This window comes from Typopeltis vanoorti, chromosome 20, assembly GCF_054136105.1.
Source record: "Typopeltis vanoorti isolate ZY-2024b chromosome 20, IOZ_Tvanoo_1.0, whole genome shotgun sequence".
In the NCBI taxonomy this organism is placed as follows: domain Eukaryota; kingdom Metazoa; phylum Arthropoda; class Arachnida; order Uropygi; family Thelyphonidae; genus Typopeltis; species Typopeltis vanoorti.
The window spans coordinates 34,871,885-34,891,364 of record NC_143568.1 but is presented as its reverse complement, the minus strand read 5'-3'; the positions used below and the strand labels follow the sequence as shown (position 1 = coordinate 34,891,364).

The 19,480-nt window shown below is 36.0% G+C and overlaps 1 protein-coding gene across 4 annotated transcripts in view; it reads right to left on the bottom strand.

Annotated features, from left to right (window-relative positions):
• Positions 1-19,480, bottom strand: part of Pxn (Peroxidasin) — a 479,183-nt gene that overhangs the window by 32,813 nt on the left and 426,890 nt on the right. For 3 of the 4 annotated variants that reach the window (XM_090409901.1, XM_090409902.1, XM_090409903.1), the window contains 2 exons: positions 13,734-13,945; positions 4,867-5,144 (listed from right to left, as the gene is read on the bottom strand). In XM_090409901.1, coding sequence (XP_090266027.1) covers positions 4,867-5,144; positions 13,734-13,945 — 490 coding nt within the window. Of the gene's footprint in view, positions 1-4,866; positions 5,145-13,733; positions 13,946-19,480 lie in introns of those variants that run through there. The other variant, XR_016550040.1, reaches the window with a different exon arrangement.

The following is a 19,480-nucleotide window of genomic DNA, read 5'->3' as shown; positions in this document are numbered from 1 at the left end:
GAATGCATACCATTTGCATTCAGTAGATTTATTCTTTCAAATTCATTCTTTCTTTTACTTGCAGCATAATGATAGAATTTTTTTGGGTTGTCTTTAATTTTCAGAGCCAATTTCTTTTCATACTCAGACTTAGCTTTCCATACAACATTTGTAACTCTTCTAGCCTTCAGCTTATAATTATCATAATGGCATCATGTTTATGCACACGATATTCCTTCCACATCATCTTTTCCTTACGAATCTCTTGCTTAATTAGATTAAACATCCATTTCACTCCTATCCTATTTATTCTTTGAACTCTAGGGACATATTCTGATATCGCATCATTTAAGTATTTTTTAAACACTTCTGACACATGGTTGACAGCCTTTCCATCCAGTAACTGATATCATGTTACAGTACCTAGCATCCCCCTCATGCAGTCATTTCCTGCTTTGTAGTTGAGTATGTAACCTTTTCTGAATACATTTGTAAACCTAGCCACTTCCAAGTGAGTACTGCATGATCCCTGTCCCTGTCTGAAACCTCCTCTGACACCATAATCAGATCTAAGACTCTTTGATCACGAGTTTTTTCGGTCATATGCTGCTTGAGGAAGTTTGCCTCGCAATTGCTCAATAAATTCAGTTTCAATCTTCTCATGCAATTTCATGGCTGCCAATCAATTTTCGGATAATTAAAGTCCTCCATTACTCTTTTCACACCCACTGTATTTATTTAGTGATGCATTTCTTTGTCAACAGCAACCGATCCACAGGGTCTGTAACAACACCTCACTATGCATTTATTCCTCTTAGACTCCACCTCGCACCAGATGGCTTCAAACTCATACTAGTACTGCAGTCATAGGTCTCAACTCTAATTGGATTCAAGTCATCTGATATCATTAGCAGAATGTCCCTCCTCTCCTGTCTATCCTTCCTAAAAATACTGTATCATATCCTTTGCTCATGATACCAGTTAGTATGTCTACTTCTGATAGCCAGGTCTCACTAATGCCTACAATATGAGGTCCTAATATATTAATCAAGACAAAAAACTACTTTTTTGTTTCTGATACTCCTAGCATTTGAGTACAGACATAATAAATTACATGGATGCTTTTTTGTATACATTTGTCTGTGGTCTGCATGACACAGTTCAACAACTTGCAGATATCATTATATATATATATATGCTTGTTAAGTTCGAATTGGAGGAACACAGAATCGTTCTCTCTTCATTATTATTTCCATAATAATAATAACCATTCCAATTATCAGTTATCTAACAGTGCCGCTTTTACACACAGATTCTCATGATTCCTCCCATCAGAATTCAGTTTCCCTTACTCTGTGTTAGGTCTTAAATGGCCTTCACATTCCAGTGTAGGCCATCCCTATTACACAAATCCAATTTTCCCTCAAACTCCCACACATCCAAAAACTTGCACCCCGACTACATAGCCTATGCATTAAATCGTTTGCCATCATAACCCTGCTTCGTAATTCATTTCCATCATATCTAGGTAATATAGTAATGATTTTTACTTTCCCACTCTTGACTCTTGCTTCTTCCAGCAACCTTTTCATGTCCTCTCTCACACTGAATTAACTGCTAGTTAAATCATTGGTACTTGCCAGAATTTTGACCTCTTTTGCTTTGGTTTTCTGTTTGTCAATTTCTTGCATTATATTTTTATTTTTTGCTTCAGGAAATCTAAATGTTATAACTTGCTCATCAATGGCATGTTTTATGATAGTCACCCTCAAACTCATAGGTCTCAACTCTAAATAACATCCTTCTTTTTATGATCAACTTACTTATCAGATTTTTGTTATTATGCACTAACTTACCTGATTCCATGCTTTGTTTTTCATTTTGCTACTGAACTTTTTTTTTATTCTTTCAATATTCCTCTAAAATTTATAAAGGACTTTTCAACAGAAAGCAAATTAGCCAGTATCATATAGATTAGGGCTATGTAGATAAGATTGGACTACCTTGTAGCAAAAATTAGGATTATAAAAAAGCTGAGCGCTGAGTTATAGGCAACTGATCTTAATACATTCACAAAAATAAGATCAAATGTTTTCAAACTAATGAAAACAACTTCTGGATTTTTAATTCAAAATAATTTAAAAAATGTATGCTCATCAACCAAGTTAAACAAACAACAGTAGACTGCAATTAGTTACATTTACTATAATGAATATCAGATAAACAATGACCCCAAAACAGCAGATGAACTCCTAGAAAACTTGGATATATCCCAAAGGAAAAAATGGGTAAATACAGTTGAAGGTATAGACTTTACTCATTCCAGCCATAAAGCTTGGAGCCTTCTTAGGAAACTAGGTGGTAGTGCTCCTTTGATTAAAGAACAACCAAAAATCACCCCAGATCAACTAGCTATACATATTGTTAATATATCACATATCCCAATCAAAAGCATACAAGATATATAAAGAGAAAATTAAAAGAATTTAGCAAGTCTTCACCTATAACTTCAAATTTTGCACACCTTTTTACGCAGAAAGAAGTTGAAGCAGCCTTAAAGGAATTAAAGCCTAGTAAGGCTCCTGGTTTTGATAACATTCATCCAGAATTTTTGATTAATCTGGGAAGAAATGCAAGATTATGGTTAACAAAGTTCTATACTGACATTCTTACAACTGGTAAACTTCCCACTATTTTTAAAAGAGCAAAAGTACTTTCAATTTTAAAGCCTGGTAAGCCTAATCATAAACCGGAAAGTTACTGACCTATCACTCTCCTCAGTTGTTGTTATAAACTCTTTGAATTATTTATAATATGAATAAGCTCCATAATTTTTAAAAATGTCCCAATAGAACAAGCTGGCTTTAGACCAAATCGTGGGTGTTGTGACCAGGTTCTCTCTTTGGTAACTCACATAGAAGCTGGTTTTCAAAAAGGTTTAAAAACATCAGCAGCATTTGATTTGTCAACAGCCTTTGACACCATTTGGAGACAAGGCCTTCTATATAAATTATATAAAATTATCCCATGTAAAACAATAGTCCATATTATTAACAATATGCTAAGAGATAGAAGATTTATAGTGACTATAGGTAATAAAACTAGCAAAACTAGCGAAAAGAAGTTAAATAATGGACTGCCACAGGGATCTGTTTTATCTCCGTTATTATTCAATCTGTATATATCTGATCTTCCCATCACTACATCAAGGAAATTTTGTTATGCTGACGATATAGCAATAACTACACAGCATAAATCGTACAGAAGAAATTCTAAAAGCTGACTTAACTATTCTGGATTGATATTTTAAAAGATGGAGACTGTTTAAATAGGAGCAAAACAGTAATATCTTGTTTTTGTCTAAATAATAACTTGGCAAACGAGAAACTAAAAATTGAATTGAACAACACTATACTTCCATATAATACATTTCCTAAGTACTTGGGAGTCACACTTGACTGTTCTCTCACTTTCAGGCAACATCTTTAAAACTTGGCATATAAACTAAGGACACGTAATAATATCCTACAGAGACTCTGTGGCACTACCTGGGGTTCTAGAGCCTCTACTCTTCGGACAACAGCCCTTGCTTTGATATTCTCAAGTGCTGAATATTGTGCTCCTGTGTGGCTAAATAGCCCTCACACAAGGATTATCAATTCTCAATTGAACAATACTTTAAGATTAATTATTACAGGCTCTATTAGATCGACCCCAACATATTGGTTACCTCTTTTAGCAGGCATTATTCCTACAAAACTACATAGATTGAATTCTTTAGTCCGTGAATTCCAAAAAATTGCTGGTAATCCGAACCTACCTATTCATCAGGATCTCCCAACTCTTAACGTCAATAGATTGAAATCTCGCCATCCATTACTACGAGTAGCAGAAGAACTAGTGCTAAATAATTTTAATCCTTTATCAAAGTGGGAAGAAACATGGAAGGAAAATACGAAAGAACATTTGCATAACATCTTTAAAGGTGATCGAATCATCACAGGATCAGATCTACCTCGCAAAACATGGACAGTACTAAATAGAATTCGGACAAATCATGGCCTATGTGGAGATACTCTCTATAAATGGAACAGACAAACATCTCCAGAATGTGACTGTGGTGCTCCACGACAGACTGCAACAGAATGCACCTTCCGTGCTTATCAGAATGACTTTTTACAAGCTGCTCCTGAAGATGTGACCTGGATTACGAACTTAGATCTGAATTTATAATGATATATATGTTTCTTTTCCTTATTATAACATATTAAGACTTTTAACTCTTATTTTAATTTTCCAACTTCTTGGATTAGATCTGTGTTTCCCTTCAAAGTTTTAACTTAAAATATTTTAAATTCTTCAATTCTGTTAATATATAATGACATCATGATTCTCTTTTTTAACATCATGTTTTTGCCATGAGCTATGTATGTATATGTAGTTACATTTACTTTAATATACTGAAGAATAGATATTTGTTAATTACACTAAAATTATACTGCAGTTAAATTATATCCCAAACTACATGGCACAGAACTGTTTCTCTCTCTCTCTCTCTCTCTCTGTGTGTGTGTGTTACCCCCTCCCCCACCTCCCTTTTTTTTTTTTCAGTATAATTTTTTGTGGTCAGATTAAGTGTATGTATTATTATTATTTATTATTATCTGTAATAAATAGTTATACATTTCTATTTTTTAATTAATTTTTTTTATTCATTATAGCTTGATTTTTTCTATCAACAATCAACTGCTATTAAATGTTTGCATTTTCTGAAGACTGGTAATCATTTCCCAAGAACCAGTACTGAGCTGCAGACCAGACTTTCAGAAGCATTGGTATATTGTAAGAATGCCTTACATGCAAGTTACATTTTTTTTTTTAACATACCTTCCGACTGAGTCTTTGTATTGTTTTTTCCATCTTTCCAACCAATTCTTCAATTCCCTCTATTCTTTGTTCTGTGACATCAAAGTCCCTTTCTCTCCATATATTTTTCCTTTCAATATTCTTATTCAAAGACAAACTATTAGGAGAATAACTATTAGTAGCTTCTGTCCTCTGCAGATTGTGTAATAAATACCCAGTTGTTTGGTTATTCTGACTATAACGTTTTGTGCGATAGTGAAGACTGGTTACAGAGTTAAATTCTCCTGAATTGCTGCATTCTGTAAATATATCAACAAGATATCAAAACATTTATTTCAAAGGAATTCATATATTATGAAGAAAAAGAATTTCATAAAAAAGACCAAAGTTAATACATTTCTCTGAAACAAAAATTTAATACTATTTTTATATCAATGTTCATATTGTATCTTGAAAGATCATATGGTTCTCTTAGCCAACTACAAAAAATTTATGTAAATTATAAGGTCATATAAGGAATCTTCCAAAAGTGATGCCTCCATTGTTAAACTCCCTATCCAAAAGATATCAGTGAAATAAAAAGGTAGCTTGAAGTGTACTATATTTTCATATTCACCATTTCTCTATATATAATTTCTCCCACTTTCATTTTCTCCGCTACACCACACATTTTTCAAAGCCATTGTGGTAAAAGTTTTCAGGTTGCTTTTGGAACTATATTCTCATCTCTGTTTTGATCTATTATTTTCAAAATGAATGCTACTAAGATGCATCCTCAATTTAGAAAATAATCAGAAGTTTGGTGGAGCCAAGTTCAGGCTGTAGGAGAATGTTCTACAACTTCATTCACTCCAGCAAATATCAAGGAGAGATCAGATTTGAAGTTGTGGAACATCTTTTGGGTGCAGGGGCTATGACAGTCGAGGCATTACTTTCAAAATGCTACTCAGTGTTAAGTTTTTAAAAAATTATTATCTTAAAGCAGCTTTTATATTTGGTGACTGTTTGTTTTTTCTACTATGAAATGGAAAAAAAATGTTTTTTTGTTATTCTGAAAAGAAAAAAAAATCTATAGTGCCTTTGCAATTAATGCTTAAAAACACTGCTGACAAAGCTTTGTTCAAAAGGTACTAACACAGAGCAAACTGATGTGGATTATTCATGTGGTTGGCAGAGACAAAATGGTAGTGCAATACCTTAAAATTAATAAATATTTACACAACTATACACAGATCAAATGATTGGAAAAGTGTATTGGAAAACTACTACATAGAAGGAAAGCTGTTAAATTAATCTGTGTTATAGCTGGTGGCACGGTGAAGTGTGGGGTCTATGCTTGAGTGTGAGCATAAATCAGGAGATTTATGCTCACACTCAAGCAAAAAATTACATTTTAATTATAACTCATATTCTCTTAAACACTGCTAAATCATATAATACTATATCATATAAACCATATATACTCTCCATTAATGACCTTATCCATGCCACCAGCAATCCTTCCTGATTTATGCTCACACTCAAGCATAGACCCCACACTTCACCGTGCCACCAGCTATAACACAGATTAATTTAACAGCTTTCCTTCTATGTAGTAGTTTTCCAATACACTTTTCCAATCATTTGATCTGTGTATAGTTGTGTAAATATTTATTAATTTTAAGGTATTGCACTACCATTTTGTCTCTGCCAACCACATGAATAATCCACATCAGTTTGCTCTGTGTTAGTACCTTTTGAACAAAGCTTTGTCAGCAGTGTTTTTAAGCATTAATTGCAAAGGCACTATAGATTTTTTTTTTCTTTTCAGAATAACAAAAAAACAGTTTTTTTCCATTTCATAGTAGAAAAAACAAACAGTCACCAAATATAAAAGCTGCTTTAAGATAATAATTTTTTAAAAACTATATAGTTGTTATATAGCCAGTAAGTGAAACTCAAGATCGAGAACTACGATCTATATGAGTTTCGATGCTGAAAAACTATCGGCGAAGGCAATTTGAAGCAAAGGTGGAGCAAGATCCACCTTTATGGCATTCGTATAGTGAAGGTATGCAAGTTCTTTTCACTAAGCTTTGATATCTTGCAGGTCTACTTACTCACTGATGAGACCTCAAAAAAAGTTGAAACCGGTCTGGGTAGTGACCTCCCCTCATAATATAATGAAAGTATTACATCTCCTAGGAGCTGTGTTTTGCATTATGAGAGAATATCAAGAATAGTGAGGGGAGCTTGCTCCACCTTTGCTTCGAATTGCCTTCGCTGATAGTTTTTCGGCATTGAAACTCATATAGATCGTAGTTCTCGATCTTGAGTTTCACTTACTGGCTATATAACAACATAGAATATAAGTTGCCAGTAATGTGCCATAGGTCTCTGTACAATATACAGTCCCTCCTAGTCAAGACAACCTTACCTTCTCGATGTTTTGCTCATTTCTGCTCAAGGAGCCCTGCCAATATCAGCTAGAATTCCCACTGGAATATGACATCTTCCTAGTTGAAAGAAATATTAACTAGACCTGTTAGATGGTAGATGACAAACACCATCACCTGCTTTATTAGGTTCTGAAGCAGCTGTTTCCATGCTTGGTTCTTGGTGATACTAGCAAGCATTCCCACCATAAAATGATATCTTCCTAGTTGGAAAAAAATGCCAACTAGGCATTTCTTGGGGCCTGAAGTAACAGTTGCTATGTGTTTGGTTCCCAGGGCAAGTTTCAGACCCCCCCACCACCACCACATTCCTCTACCATATAATGTGAGTGATATCCTTCAAGCCATGAAAAGCATGCCATACAGAGTTATATCTCCCCCACCTCCAATCTTTAACGGTTTAGCAGTAAAACAGTTCTGCAGCCTGGCCACCAGATAGAGTACAGCAGTGAACCCAATGGGAATGTGTTTAAGGCTTCCTGATCAGCTGGTGTATTATCTTACTGCCAGATCAAGCCTGGAAGGAAGATGTATAGTAGCATATGACAGCACTGTTGAGGCTACATTATGGCATCGAAAATGAATGCTCGCTGTTTGAGCAATGTGTTTAAGAGTTTCTCCTCCTAAAGTACATTCCCCTGCTCTTTTTCTCTTTGCTTCAGCAAGTAAACCTAAATATGTTGTCACCATAGTTAAAATAAAAAACAAACCTTCCTCAAAAAATCTCCAAAAATTTAAAACTCAGATTTTACAAAAACATTTATACCACATTCACTTCACCAATATTCACGGCATAAATACCAATCTAAATGATGTGCACTATCACTTGCAGACATCCAGACCTCATCTCCTATTTTTGACAAACTCAAATTACTGACCCAACAACTACGTCCACTTAACTGTCCAAATTGATTCCTTTCATTACAAGGACCTGTGCTTTTGTGTATTATGATATTCCTTGAAATAAGATCTCTATCTTGAATATTCCCTTTTGACCTATGCTTTAAGATTTCCTTACTGTATTATGTATCATTCAATCTGTTGTCTTTACCAGTATTCCATATTCTGAAAATCACCAGTCTTTTTGATTTCTTATCCTGAAAGTTTCATTTCCTGCAGTGAAACTACCACTACAGGGAAATCAGCTTCCTTCATGACTGTCCAACAACTCTAACTGGCTCTCTTTTTTCCAATTCCACTGACCAAGCTGGAAAAGAAGCAGAGTTGTTTGCTCTAAGCATTGACCTAAAGTGAATTGTTAATCTCACAACCAGAATTCCTGGCAAAACCTCTCCATTCACCGATACTGTGGATCTTTTCTTAATCAGTTCTCCTTCCAGGTACACTTGAGGTGACTGGTCCTCTTGGTAATTCAGATCATAATCTCTTAAGTTTCATCTCTGGTGGAATGCTTTCCCCTCAAGCCATTCACAATGCTGTATCCTTTGGCCTCAACTTTATATTTATATCAAATCAGAAGATCTCCAAAACTTACTTCTCTTTTTCATGGACAGACTGCTCTTTTGGTTCTGCAATCCAAATAATTGTTATGATCGACAGAAATTATCCATAATGGAATGAGAGCCTTCATTCCTTACTGTGTTCAAATATCCAAGCTATTGTTTTCTAAAAATAATGCAAGGACAGTCCAAGAATAAGTTTATTTTAAATGGCTTGATAAAAACCCTCTCATTCACAGCCTAACAGTGTAGCCTGCAGCACTTGCTCATTGTTGCATAAGCACGTTCATGGTTGCAAAACCATTATTAACAGGGCTAAGTCTAACTTTGAAAGTGCTAAACGTAGAAACTCCCTGCCTGTGCCAATGAAAGTTGAGCCTTCTTGTCCCTAGCAGAAGCTGTTGGGTACTCTGTTCATCTGTGCTCCCACTTTCTCTCACCCAGATGGCACTATTGCAACATCACAAAGATAAAGCTGATCTCCTAGCATCAATCTTTCCTGCCTAGATGACCAAGGCAATTAATCATATTTACTTGGAACAGTTGCAGCATACCTCCAATAGCCTTCTCTCAGAAAGATATCAGAAGAATCTTGAACAACCCAGATAACAAAAGGCCTTCTTTGCTGATGTTATCACACCAACTATGCTCAACCATTCCCTGTCATCTACACTATTACTCAGCTAGCAGCATGGAATGAAGTGCGTATGTGTGTGTGTAACCAATTTCTAAGACGGTTCTCACCTCAGTGTTGTCTGAAGTAAAGATCAACAGTTAACTTCTTTAACACCTGGAGAACTTAGCTTTTATGTGACTCCCCATGCACAAAAGGTTATTTGTAAACCTATAAGCACTTTCATACCATGGGTGGACTAAGGTTTTTTTTTTTTTTTTTTTTTTTTTTTTTTACTTGATCAAATAAAAAATGAATATGAATACAAAATTTACCTAGTCTGGAAACCCTCTTCTGGAGACTAAATATAGGACTTTTTTCATGCTACCTCAGGCCTCCAATAAGAAGGAAAGTGATCTCACACTGAGCGGTGATATTCATCTCTCACCTAAAAGTTACACCAATATGAAGTTTGCTAATCAAGATCCATAGCAGATTTCCTTGTCTAACCACACAACTCTGGACCACAAGCCATGAGAAGATTTGGTAAAAATCGATGCAGCTGCACTTGATATCAAGGCATTTGGTTCTCAGCTAATCGCCATCTTTTATGGTGTGTTTATTCTCTCTTTCGATTGCCAGTTTTTCTCTTGGATTATTCACTGCTTGTAAGGTGTAGGGTGCTCTGACTAATGCAGGTGTTCCTCATAGCTCTTATTTCACCCATCATCTTTCTCATATACATTTCACTGATCTCAAATCCGATCTACAGTTTCACTAATGACAGCAAAAGTTCAGATAAGATATGAAGAGTTTGTACTCATGACAAGTATCTATGGATATGAGAAGTTTCTACTGCCAGCAAAGGTTGGTAGATTGATAGAGCCTCTGCTACTAATGGCTCGCAAAACGTTAAGCAAGTTTGAGCATGGTTAGTAGTTGGAAGGGAATCAATCGTTCGATGCTATTGGCACACTCATGACGAGTCTTGGAAGGGAAGTGATCTCACACTGAGCGGTGAATCTTTGGACTCCCTGGAGGTGTCACATAATAATAATAATAATACTCAAGAATCTCAATGTCTTAAAATTGTCTACAGCAGGTGTCCTAAACTCTGATATGCACATTGTCCTTCAGTGGGGCAATAACTTAGCATGCCTACCTACTATGTTTTTTTTCTCTCTCTCTCTCTCTCTTTTCTTGCAAAATAGACCTAGACTCTTCTTCTGTTAACTTTGATAACACTGAACTTAAAAGCCAATAACAGATCTTCTCTTCTTGGACTGACTTACTCAGTTTTCCTGGCATAATTAACATAATTTCCATAGCATCCTTGGCTGTTAGAAAAACTTCATCTTTTTTTGTTCAAGATATTTTCTCCTCTATCCAATTTCTGTACAAATCCCAAATCCACCCAACCTTGGAATACTGCTCTCACATTTTGGGTGTTATTACACCTAAAACCTCTTAAAATTTCTTGATACTGTTCAGAAGAGGGCAGTTCAGTTGATTTTTCCAACCCCTTTCTCAGACTTTTTTAGTGACTCAGTTCTCTATCTATCTCAGTTCTCTGGAATAACTTCATAAGTTATTCCCTGAAGGTTACTACCTCCAGCCCTTCAAAAGGAATATCAACATGTTACTATACTATTGACCCCAAATTCACAAAGCATTTATTTGTTGTAGGCCTTGCAGCCTTGTGTGTAGCAGTGATATTTAAAGAGGAAAAAAGTAATTGATGCCAGGTCAAATGTTACAATGGGTAATGTATTATAAGCATTTTGGACCTCCCTCCTCAGAAACTTGTTTTTTTTTTTCATCCCAAGAAAATAAATCATAGAACCCACTATTGCAGATAATAACATATGCAGTGTTAAGAACCACGAGGTGGCAGCAGCTGTTGCCATACTCTCCTCCCCCAGATGTAAATTAAAATCACTGACAGTCTTGGATCAGCTATTCTGTAATTAGCTGAGGGTGAAGACTAGCTGCTCAATAGTCTTCAAAAGTAGTTGGAAATAACTAGATGTACTATAAACTGTAAGATATTTTGAGACAAATAGTGTGGATATAAAGCTTGACCGGATAAGAGTGGCTGAAAAACATAAGGAGCAATGAGAATTACTCCTTATGAAAAACTCAAGGAGAATGCAGGTGACTAGTGGCTTTCCATAGGACTGTGTGATAGAACCTCTACAGTTTCATTTGTATATTAATGATACAGAGGATATATAGAAGTATCTGGTTTGCTACTGATAGGCTGAAGATTTAAATTTGATATTATAGATAAAGGATAACAGCAGCTCAGCATTGTAAAGTGCAAAGTTTTCGGATCCAATCAGCATTTTGGATTGAAGAGATTATAAGCTGTATATATTACTCCAATCGGTTACACTAGAAGAAATCAATAAGATTAAAGAGCTGGCATGATAATGTGGGAGTTTGGTATTTGTTTACTGCAAAAGTGGGCACAACTAAAAGGACAATTAATGAAAAACACATTGACATGACAAACAGGGATAAAGAAATTACTTTTTTTTTTTTGATAAGGTTAATGATCTGGCACAATGGTGAACAAGTTCTATGAGCATGCTGCAGAAATTGACACAACTCCAAGGATCACTGAAGGGTGAGAATAAGGAGGGTATTGTCTTAAGGCTTTAATATGACAATTGTTGGACTAATGTGATCAACATCTCATTGCCTGGTTTCTGTAAGGAAGAAGTGGTGGAGAGGATTTGTGGACAAGTGACTGAGATGATGACATATTAAAGGTTTGTGGGTCAAAGAATTTGGGTAATATTACAAAAAAGTGGAGATAACAGAACCATACAAGTTACTGAAGAAATTTTATAGGATAGCTGCAGAAGAAAATTTTCATTAAATGCAGGAAAGGAGAGAACAAGAGAACCATCCTTAGCAAGTAAGATATAGTTTTAGTTAGAAATGAGACTACTATTTTTTTCTATGTTTTGTGGGTTCACCATCAGTGAATAAGTTTGAGAGAGGAGTCTGACCGGTATGGAGATCATTATGGAGATTACTACCATATTGGGGTATATCTAAGATAAAAATTATTTGATGTTTTGACCTTCAAATTAAGGTTATTGTCAGTGCATAGACATATACAAAGTGGCAAACTACAATTCCACAGCATTATTGATTACAAGAACATACTACATTACTCAGCGGTGCTGTAGTACACTGTAATGAGTTATAATGTAGATTGTGTCTCCTGTGTGTGTGTTCTTCATACTGAGATCACTCCCAGATGATCACAGTATGAAGATCATCTGTTATTATTTTTATACAGTAGTAGTAGAAGTAGTTTATTATTTTGCAATAATGAATGCTGATCACTAACATGAGAAAGAAAAAGTATTGTGTATGTTAGTGCAGAGGTCATGGAATTATACAAATATGTATGAATAATCATACATATTTGTTGTGGCCTTAAAGGAAGACTTGAATAGATTGAGTGATTGGGCACGGAAATGGGGATATGATTCAATGTTGCAAAATGTAAGTTTTAAAATTTGGAAAACAAAGATGGGATGCAGAATTTATGCTTGGTGAGAATATATTGTTGGAGGTAGAGGAAATAAGAGATCTGGAGGTGATAGTGGACAAGGATCTAAAATTTAGGGGACACATCGCCAAAATTGTAAAGACAACACAAAGGCTTCTGGGAATGATGCGGAGGACACTGACATGTAGAAGTAGGGAGATTCTTGTTCCGTTGTATAAGGCTTTGATTAGGCCACACATGGACTATTGTGCCCAGATTTGGTCACCGGGTTTTCAGAAGGATGAAGAGATGTTGGAAAGGGTCCAAAGGAGACTGACTAAGGTAGTTTCTGACCTCTGGAACGTCGAGTATGAGGAAAGATTGAGAAGATGTAATTTGCAGAGTCTGGTGGCCAGGAGGAAGAGGGGGAGATATGATAGAAACCTACAAGTTGGTAAGGGGTTGTTATAGGATCAATGCTGGAGAAGTTTTACAGAGAATAGTGGGTGATCAGGGGAGAACCAGAGGTCATCCCTGGAAACTGTATAAAGAGGGTGTGAGTAGGGGAGTGAGAGGCAGGTTTTTTTCTTGCAGAGTTGCCTGAGAATGTGGTGTCTGCAAAGAGTTTGAATATGTTTAAAACACGGTATGATGAACTGTGAGAGAGAGAGAGAGAGAGATAAAAGGACCTCCCAGATGAGTCAGACTCCATGAGGTCATGGAGGTGGTAATAATAATAATCATAAGAATGTTTACTTTACAATATGCTTAATATGCCCTCTGTCACAGTCCACAAATATTCTTGCATCACAGGGAAATGGGCATGTATTGGCATACATAATTTCATACAAACCCCAAATCACTGAACTTACCATGGCAGCATTCTGTCCAAACATGGAGATTTACTTTTGGAATTTTAGAACACTGTAAAAAGTTTGGATGTTGTAATTGTGGAATTAGAAAGACATCTTTGGTTATCACAGTTATGTTGTCTCCATTATCACATATTACACCTCCTAACGAGCTTAGCTTAATTTCATTCAGCTGGTCTGGAGTGAATATTCCAGGATTCTCATACCAGAATCTGAAAAAAAAAAAAATTTTCAATAAATTATATTCTTAAATTAAAACTACTATTAGAAATGAATGCATCAATCTTATCACTAATTATCATTCTTACAGTACACACACACACAGCAAATGGTTACTTGACTAGCTTTTCAGGTCTCATCAGTGGGAGAAAGACCCAGAGGTGATACTAAGGTTGAAGTAATGCAGAAGACCCAGAGTAGCCAAAAGGTGTCAGACATTATTAAAATACTCTGGATTAGAGATAGTTGGAAGTTTTTCAAAACCAATCTGAGTAATGACCCTTCCCATAATGCATAGTGTTATACATGTCTGCAAGGATATGTGCTTTGCATTCTGGGATACCAAGGCAAGTGATGTGAAGTCATTAGCTTCTATATACGAGTTGTCCCAGTCCTGAAAATACTTCAAACACAAACTTTGTTTGCTTACACTAGGATAAAGGATTAAACCAAGTATATAATTTCTTAGTATCTTTAATTTATAGCGGAAAAATGTCATGTTTTAGCAATCTGGTTATGCATTACAAGGTGACAAATTCACTGGATAAAGGAGATGCATATACAATGGTATACTTGGATGATTTTTCAAAGGCCTTTGGTAGATTGCCATATGACAAGCTGGTAGATAAATTGAACCAGATGGGATTAGATAACAGACTAGTGAGTTAGATAGCTGATTGGCAGCTTGTGTATGGAGGTAGGTTACCAGTAAAGTTCCACAGGGTTCTGTTTTGAGACAGTTATGGTTTAGCATGTATGTTAATGACAATGAGACTGACTTATCTCAAGATGTGTATAGAGGTAGGTTACCAGTAAAGTTCCACAGGGTTCTGTTTTGAGACAGTTATGGTTTAGCATGTATGTTAATGACAATGAGACTGACTTATCTCAAGATGTGCAGCTGTTAAATGATGCAAAGTTTGGAAGAACCATGAGAAGTAAAGCAGATGTGGCCTTGCAGAAGGATCTCAATAGGCTATGTGAGTGGCACTATCAGTTTAATGCTGTAAAGTGCAAGGTCTTGAAATTTGATTGGCAAGGTTGAGATGCAGAATATACAATTAATGAAAAAATATTGGAGGAAGCAGAACAGACAAGAGATCTAGCAGTGATGGTGGATATACTTGAAGTTTAAGGGTTGCATTGTTAAAATTCTAAGAACATCCAATGGATTATCGCAATAATGAGATTGACATGCCAGAAGCAAAGGGTTCCCTTGTACAAGAATTTGATGAGGCCACATATGGACTATTGTGCATTGATTTGGTCACCTTGTTTTCAGGAGGATGTATTGGAAAGGATCCAGAGAAATTTGATTAATTCAGCGTCAGATCTGTGGAATGTCAGATATGAGGAGAGATTAGAGGAATGCAAGTTGCAGAGCCTTATGAATAGAAGGAGAGGAGAATATGATTGAGACATAAGCTCATGAGGGGTTGTTAACATATTAATGTGGAGTTGTTACTTTATTAATGTGGAGGAGATTTTTTGTATAGCAGATGAGGATAGAACAATAGACTATCCCTGGAAGCTGTACAAGAAGCATGTGTAAGAGCAAGGGAGAGACAAGCAGATTATTTGCATGGAGAATGATTGATGAGTGGAATGCATCACCTGAGAGTGGTGAGTAGGGAAACTGAATGGGATTAAGGCATGGCTCAATGATCTCTCTCTCTGCATGAGAAGGTGTGGACCTCCCATGAGTCCACACCTTCAATGTTAATAATAATATTGAAATATTGATTTAGATGAACTGAATTAAGATGCTAGAAGTGAAAAGTAAGATGAAAATAAAAACAGTCTGCTGTGTAGATGGTGCAGGAGGAACTTCAAGTTTACAGATATATTGAGTGAACTTGATGAATAAAAAGACAATGACTGATGAATTTCACTTGAATGGATTTTTTTTTGGGGGGGAGAGGCCCCTATCCACAGAAGACTTATTTGTAAAACTCATATACTGTGGGTATGCTAAATATTTTTTCCTCTTTTTATTTATTGATTTGATTCATAAATTACTATTATTATTATCCCAAGACCTCATGAGTCAAAGACTCATCTAGGAGGTCCTTTTGTCACATACACCTCATCATACTGCACTTTAAACACACTCAAATTCTCTGCAGACACCACACTCTCAGACAAGGCATTCCAATTATTCACAATTCTACATGCAATAAATCTGCATCTCACTCCCCTGCTCACACTTGTCTTATACAGCTTCTAGGGATGACCTCTGGTTCTCCGATGATCTCCCACCATTTTCTGTAAAACCTCTCCAACATCAATCCTATAACAACCCCCTTACTAACTTCTAGGACTATCATATCACCCCTCTTCCTTTTATCCACTAGATTCTGTAAATTGCATCTTCTCAACCTTCCTCATATTCAACATTAAAGAGATCAGAAACTACCTTTGGAGTAGTTTCTGGCTAGGGTAGTCAGAAACTACTCCAAACCTAACCTAACCTTTCCAACATCTCTTCGTCCTTTTGAAAACCAAGTGACCAAATCTGTATATGGTAGTCCATGTGCGGCCTAATCAAAGCCTTATATAATGGAACAAGAATCTCCTTACTTCTACAAGTCGGTGTCCTCCACATCATTCCCCATTCTTTGTGGAATGAATTTGGGGAATGATTTTGGAAATGTCTCCTAAATTTCAGATCCTTATCCACTATCACCCCAAGATCTCTCATTTCCTCCACCTCCAACAATATATCCTCACCAAGCATAAATTCAACATCCCATCTTTGTTTCCCAAATTTTAAAACCTTACATTTTGCAACATTGAACTTGCATCTCCATTACGGTGCCCATTCACTCAATTTATTCACGTCTTCTTGTAGGGCCACATTTTCTCAACTCTTCATAGTTCGTCCCAACTTTGCATCATCTGCAAACAACTGAATATCCATCCCCATCCAAATCTTTGCCAATATCATTAACATACAAGTTAAACACAATGCCCTTAACACATTCATTGCCAATCATGCGATGCAAGTTCTCACCAAACGGCTGATCATGCGTTATTGCGTTGACGTCGCTAACTAAATAAAAAAATAAAAAGAATTTGGCGACCACACAAAATTCCAATTTTCAGCTTGGCAATGAAAGTGTTAAAACAGACCCCTATTGCACACCACTAGTTACTTTCCTATTCCTGGATATTGCTCCTATATACACAATTTGCTGATACCTATCAGATAGCCAGTCTCCGATCCAATGCACTAATCTAATATCCACCCCATCTGCTCTGGTTTGATTATGAACTTTTCACGTGGTAATTATGAAAAGCCTTTGCAAAATTTATGAGTGCTACTGTGTATCCCTCTCCTCTGTCCAAGGAAGCCGTCACCTTATTGTAATAAGTAAATTACTAAAACATGACCTCACTTTAGCAAATCCATGCTGTCCATCAAAGATAATACCATTGCTCTCAACCTAATTCTGGATCCTAGTTCTCATCAGCTTCTTCAACAACTTAACCACAACACCTAACCCCCACAGATAGGCCTATAATTTGATGCTTGAGTTCTATCACCTCCCTTATGATGCAGCACAATGTTGCCCTCCTTCCACTCCTTTGGAACTCAATCCAGTGCAAGAATCATATTAAAAAATATGTCAAGACAGATGTCAACTCGCTGACACATTCCTTCAGAATACATGGTCATATATTATCAAGTCTCACAGCTTATTAACATCAGGTTTGCTCAATTCTCCATACACCTCTTGGTGACTTGCAGTCAGTTTCTCCTCCCCATCATCAACTGCTCTTAATCTCTCCATTATGTCACATTCATAAGAATGAAAGACCTTTATGAACTGCTTATTAATTATCTCCACTATATCTTCTGCAGCAGTTGTCCTACCATTTTCTACAACCAATGTCATCCTTCCATAATCTTTTTTTTTTTTTTTTTTTTTTGCTGGCTATATATCAAAAGAACTCACTAGGATTCTTTTTGGCTTTATTAGCTAACTGCTGCTCATACTTCACTTTTGCTACCCTTACCAACCAAGTCATCCTCCTTGCCTAGTCTTTGTAATCCTCTTGGAATTGGTTATTACCACTTCACTTATGCTGCCTCCATAATACCTTTCTCTGTAATAGCATGCTTAATTTCTTCATTCATCCATTTCTCATCTATCTTATTTAACCTTCTGACATTTGGAATACTTTTAGACATTGCTTCTACTAGATAGTTTTTGAATATTCCCCAAGCTGCATTGATCTCTTTTCCAGCTAACCCCTCATTTTGTGTTGTCCTCACAGTTTTGGCAATGAGTTCCCCAAATTTCAGATCCTTATCCACTGTCACCCCAAGATCTCTTATTTCCACCATACATATTTTGTGCTTTTATTTATTTTCAAATAGCTAGGAAACCCTGCTGTAGTGACCAAACCTTTCAAACTAATTCAGGCTTCCAATAAGTGGGGTGGGGTGGTGGTCTCATATCAGACAATGAAATTCATCTCTCATCTAAAATATATGCACAATTGAGACAAGTAGGAATGGGAATGTCCAAAGAATGCTGAAATGTAATTTCCCATTCAGGTTTCAATTCTGAATGGGAGAGCTATTAAATAAAATATTTTGGATACATAGAAAGGATGGAAGGGGGACTTCTCAGAACAGTAATAGAAGGTATAGTTCCTGGAAAAAGAGGCAGGGGCAGACCATCAGTGAGATGGATGGATGGTGTGTGTGGAGTGACTGATCTTCAGAGAGGTGAGGCCGCCAGAAAAGCAAACAGGACTACATGGTGAGGTCTGGTGTGGCACATCACTGAGCATCGGAGTGACCATACGGCATCTGTAGATGCCCAGTGAACATAGAGAAGGAGAGAGCTATTAAAAGATGAATAGGTCCATATAGGTCCAAAAGGATATTGCAGTACATATATATGCCAGATACAGTAGGAATTTGACATGTCATTGTTTAGTTCAACTTAGCAAAAAATATAGCGTTAACGAGCTTTGGTTGACTGAGGAGGATGTTAAACAGGATGTACAGATGTATTTTTTGAGAAGATAGAAAAGGACATGAAGAAGAGTATTGCTGGTAACAGTAGAAGAATTGTAACTGACAGGAGTAAAAGTATAGATAGGTCCGAGCAAGGTTATGGAAACAGTGCATCATTTGAGACTAGTGCAACACAAAAGACAACAGGATAAAAAGGATATATATATATATATATATATATATATATATATACACCATATATATATATATGGTGTATATATATATACACCATATATATATATGGTATATATATATATCAGCTATATATATCAGATATATATATATATGGTATATATATATATCTTTGATATATATATATATATCAGCCTATATATCAGCCTATATATATATATATATATATATATATATATATATATATATATATATATATAGGCTGATATAAAAGCCTTTATATATCAGCCTCTATATACAAGTAGCTCAGACGTGAATATATTTTCACTCGCAAAACTTTGTTTTGCCTACTTGGGAAAAGGAT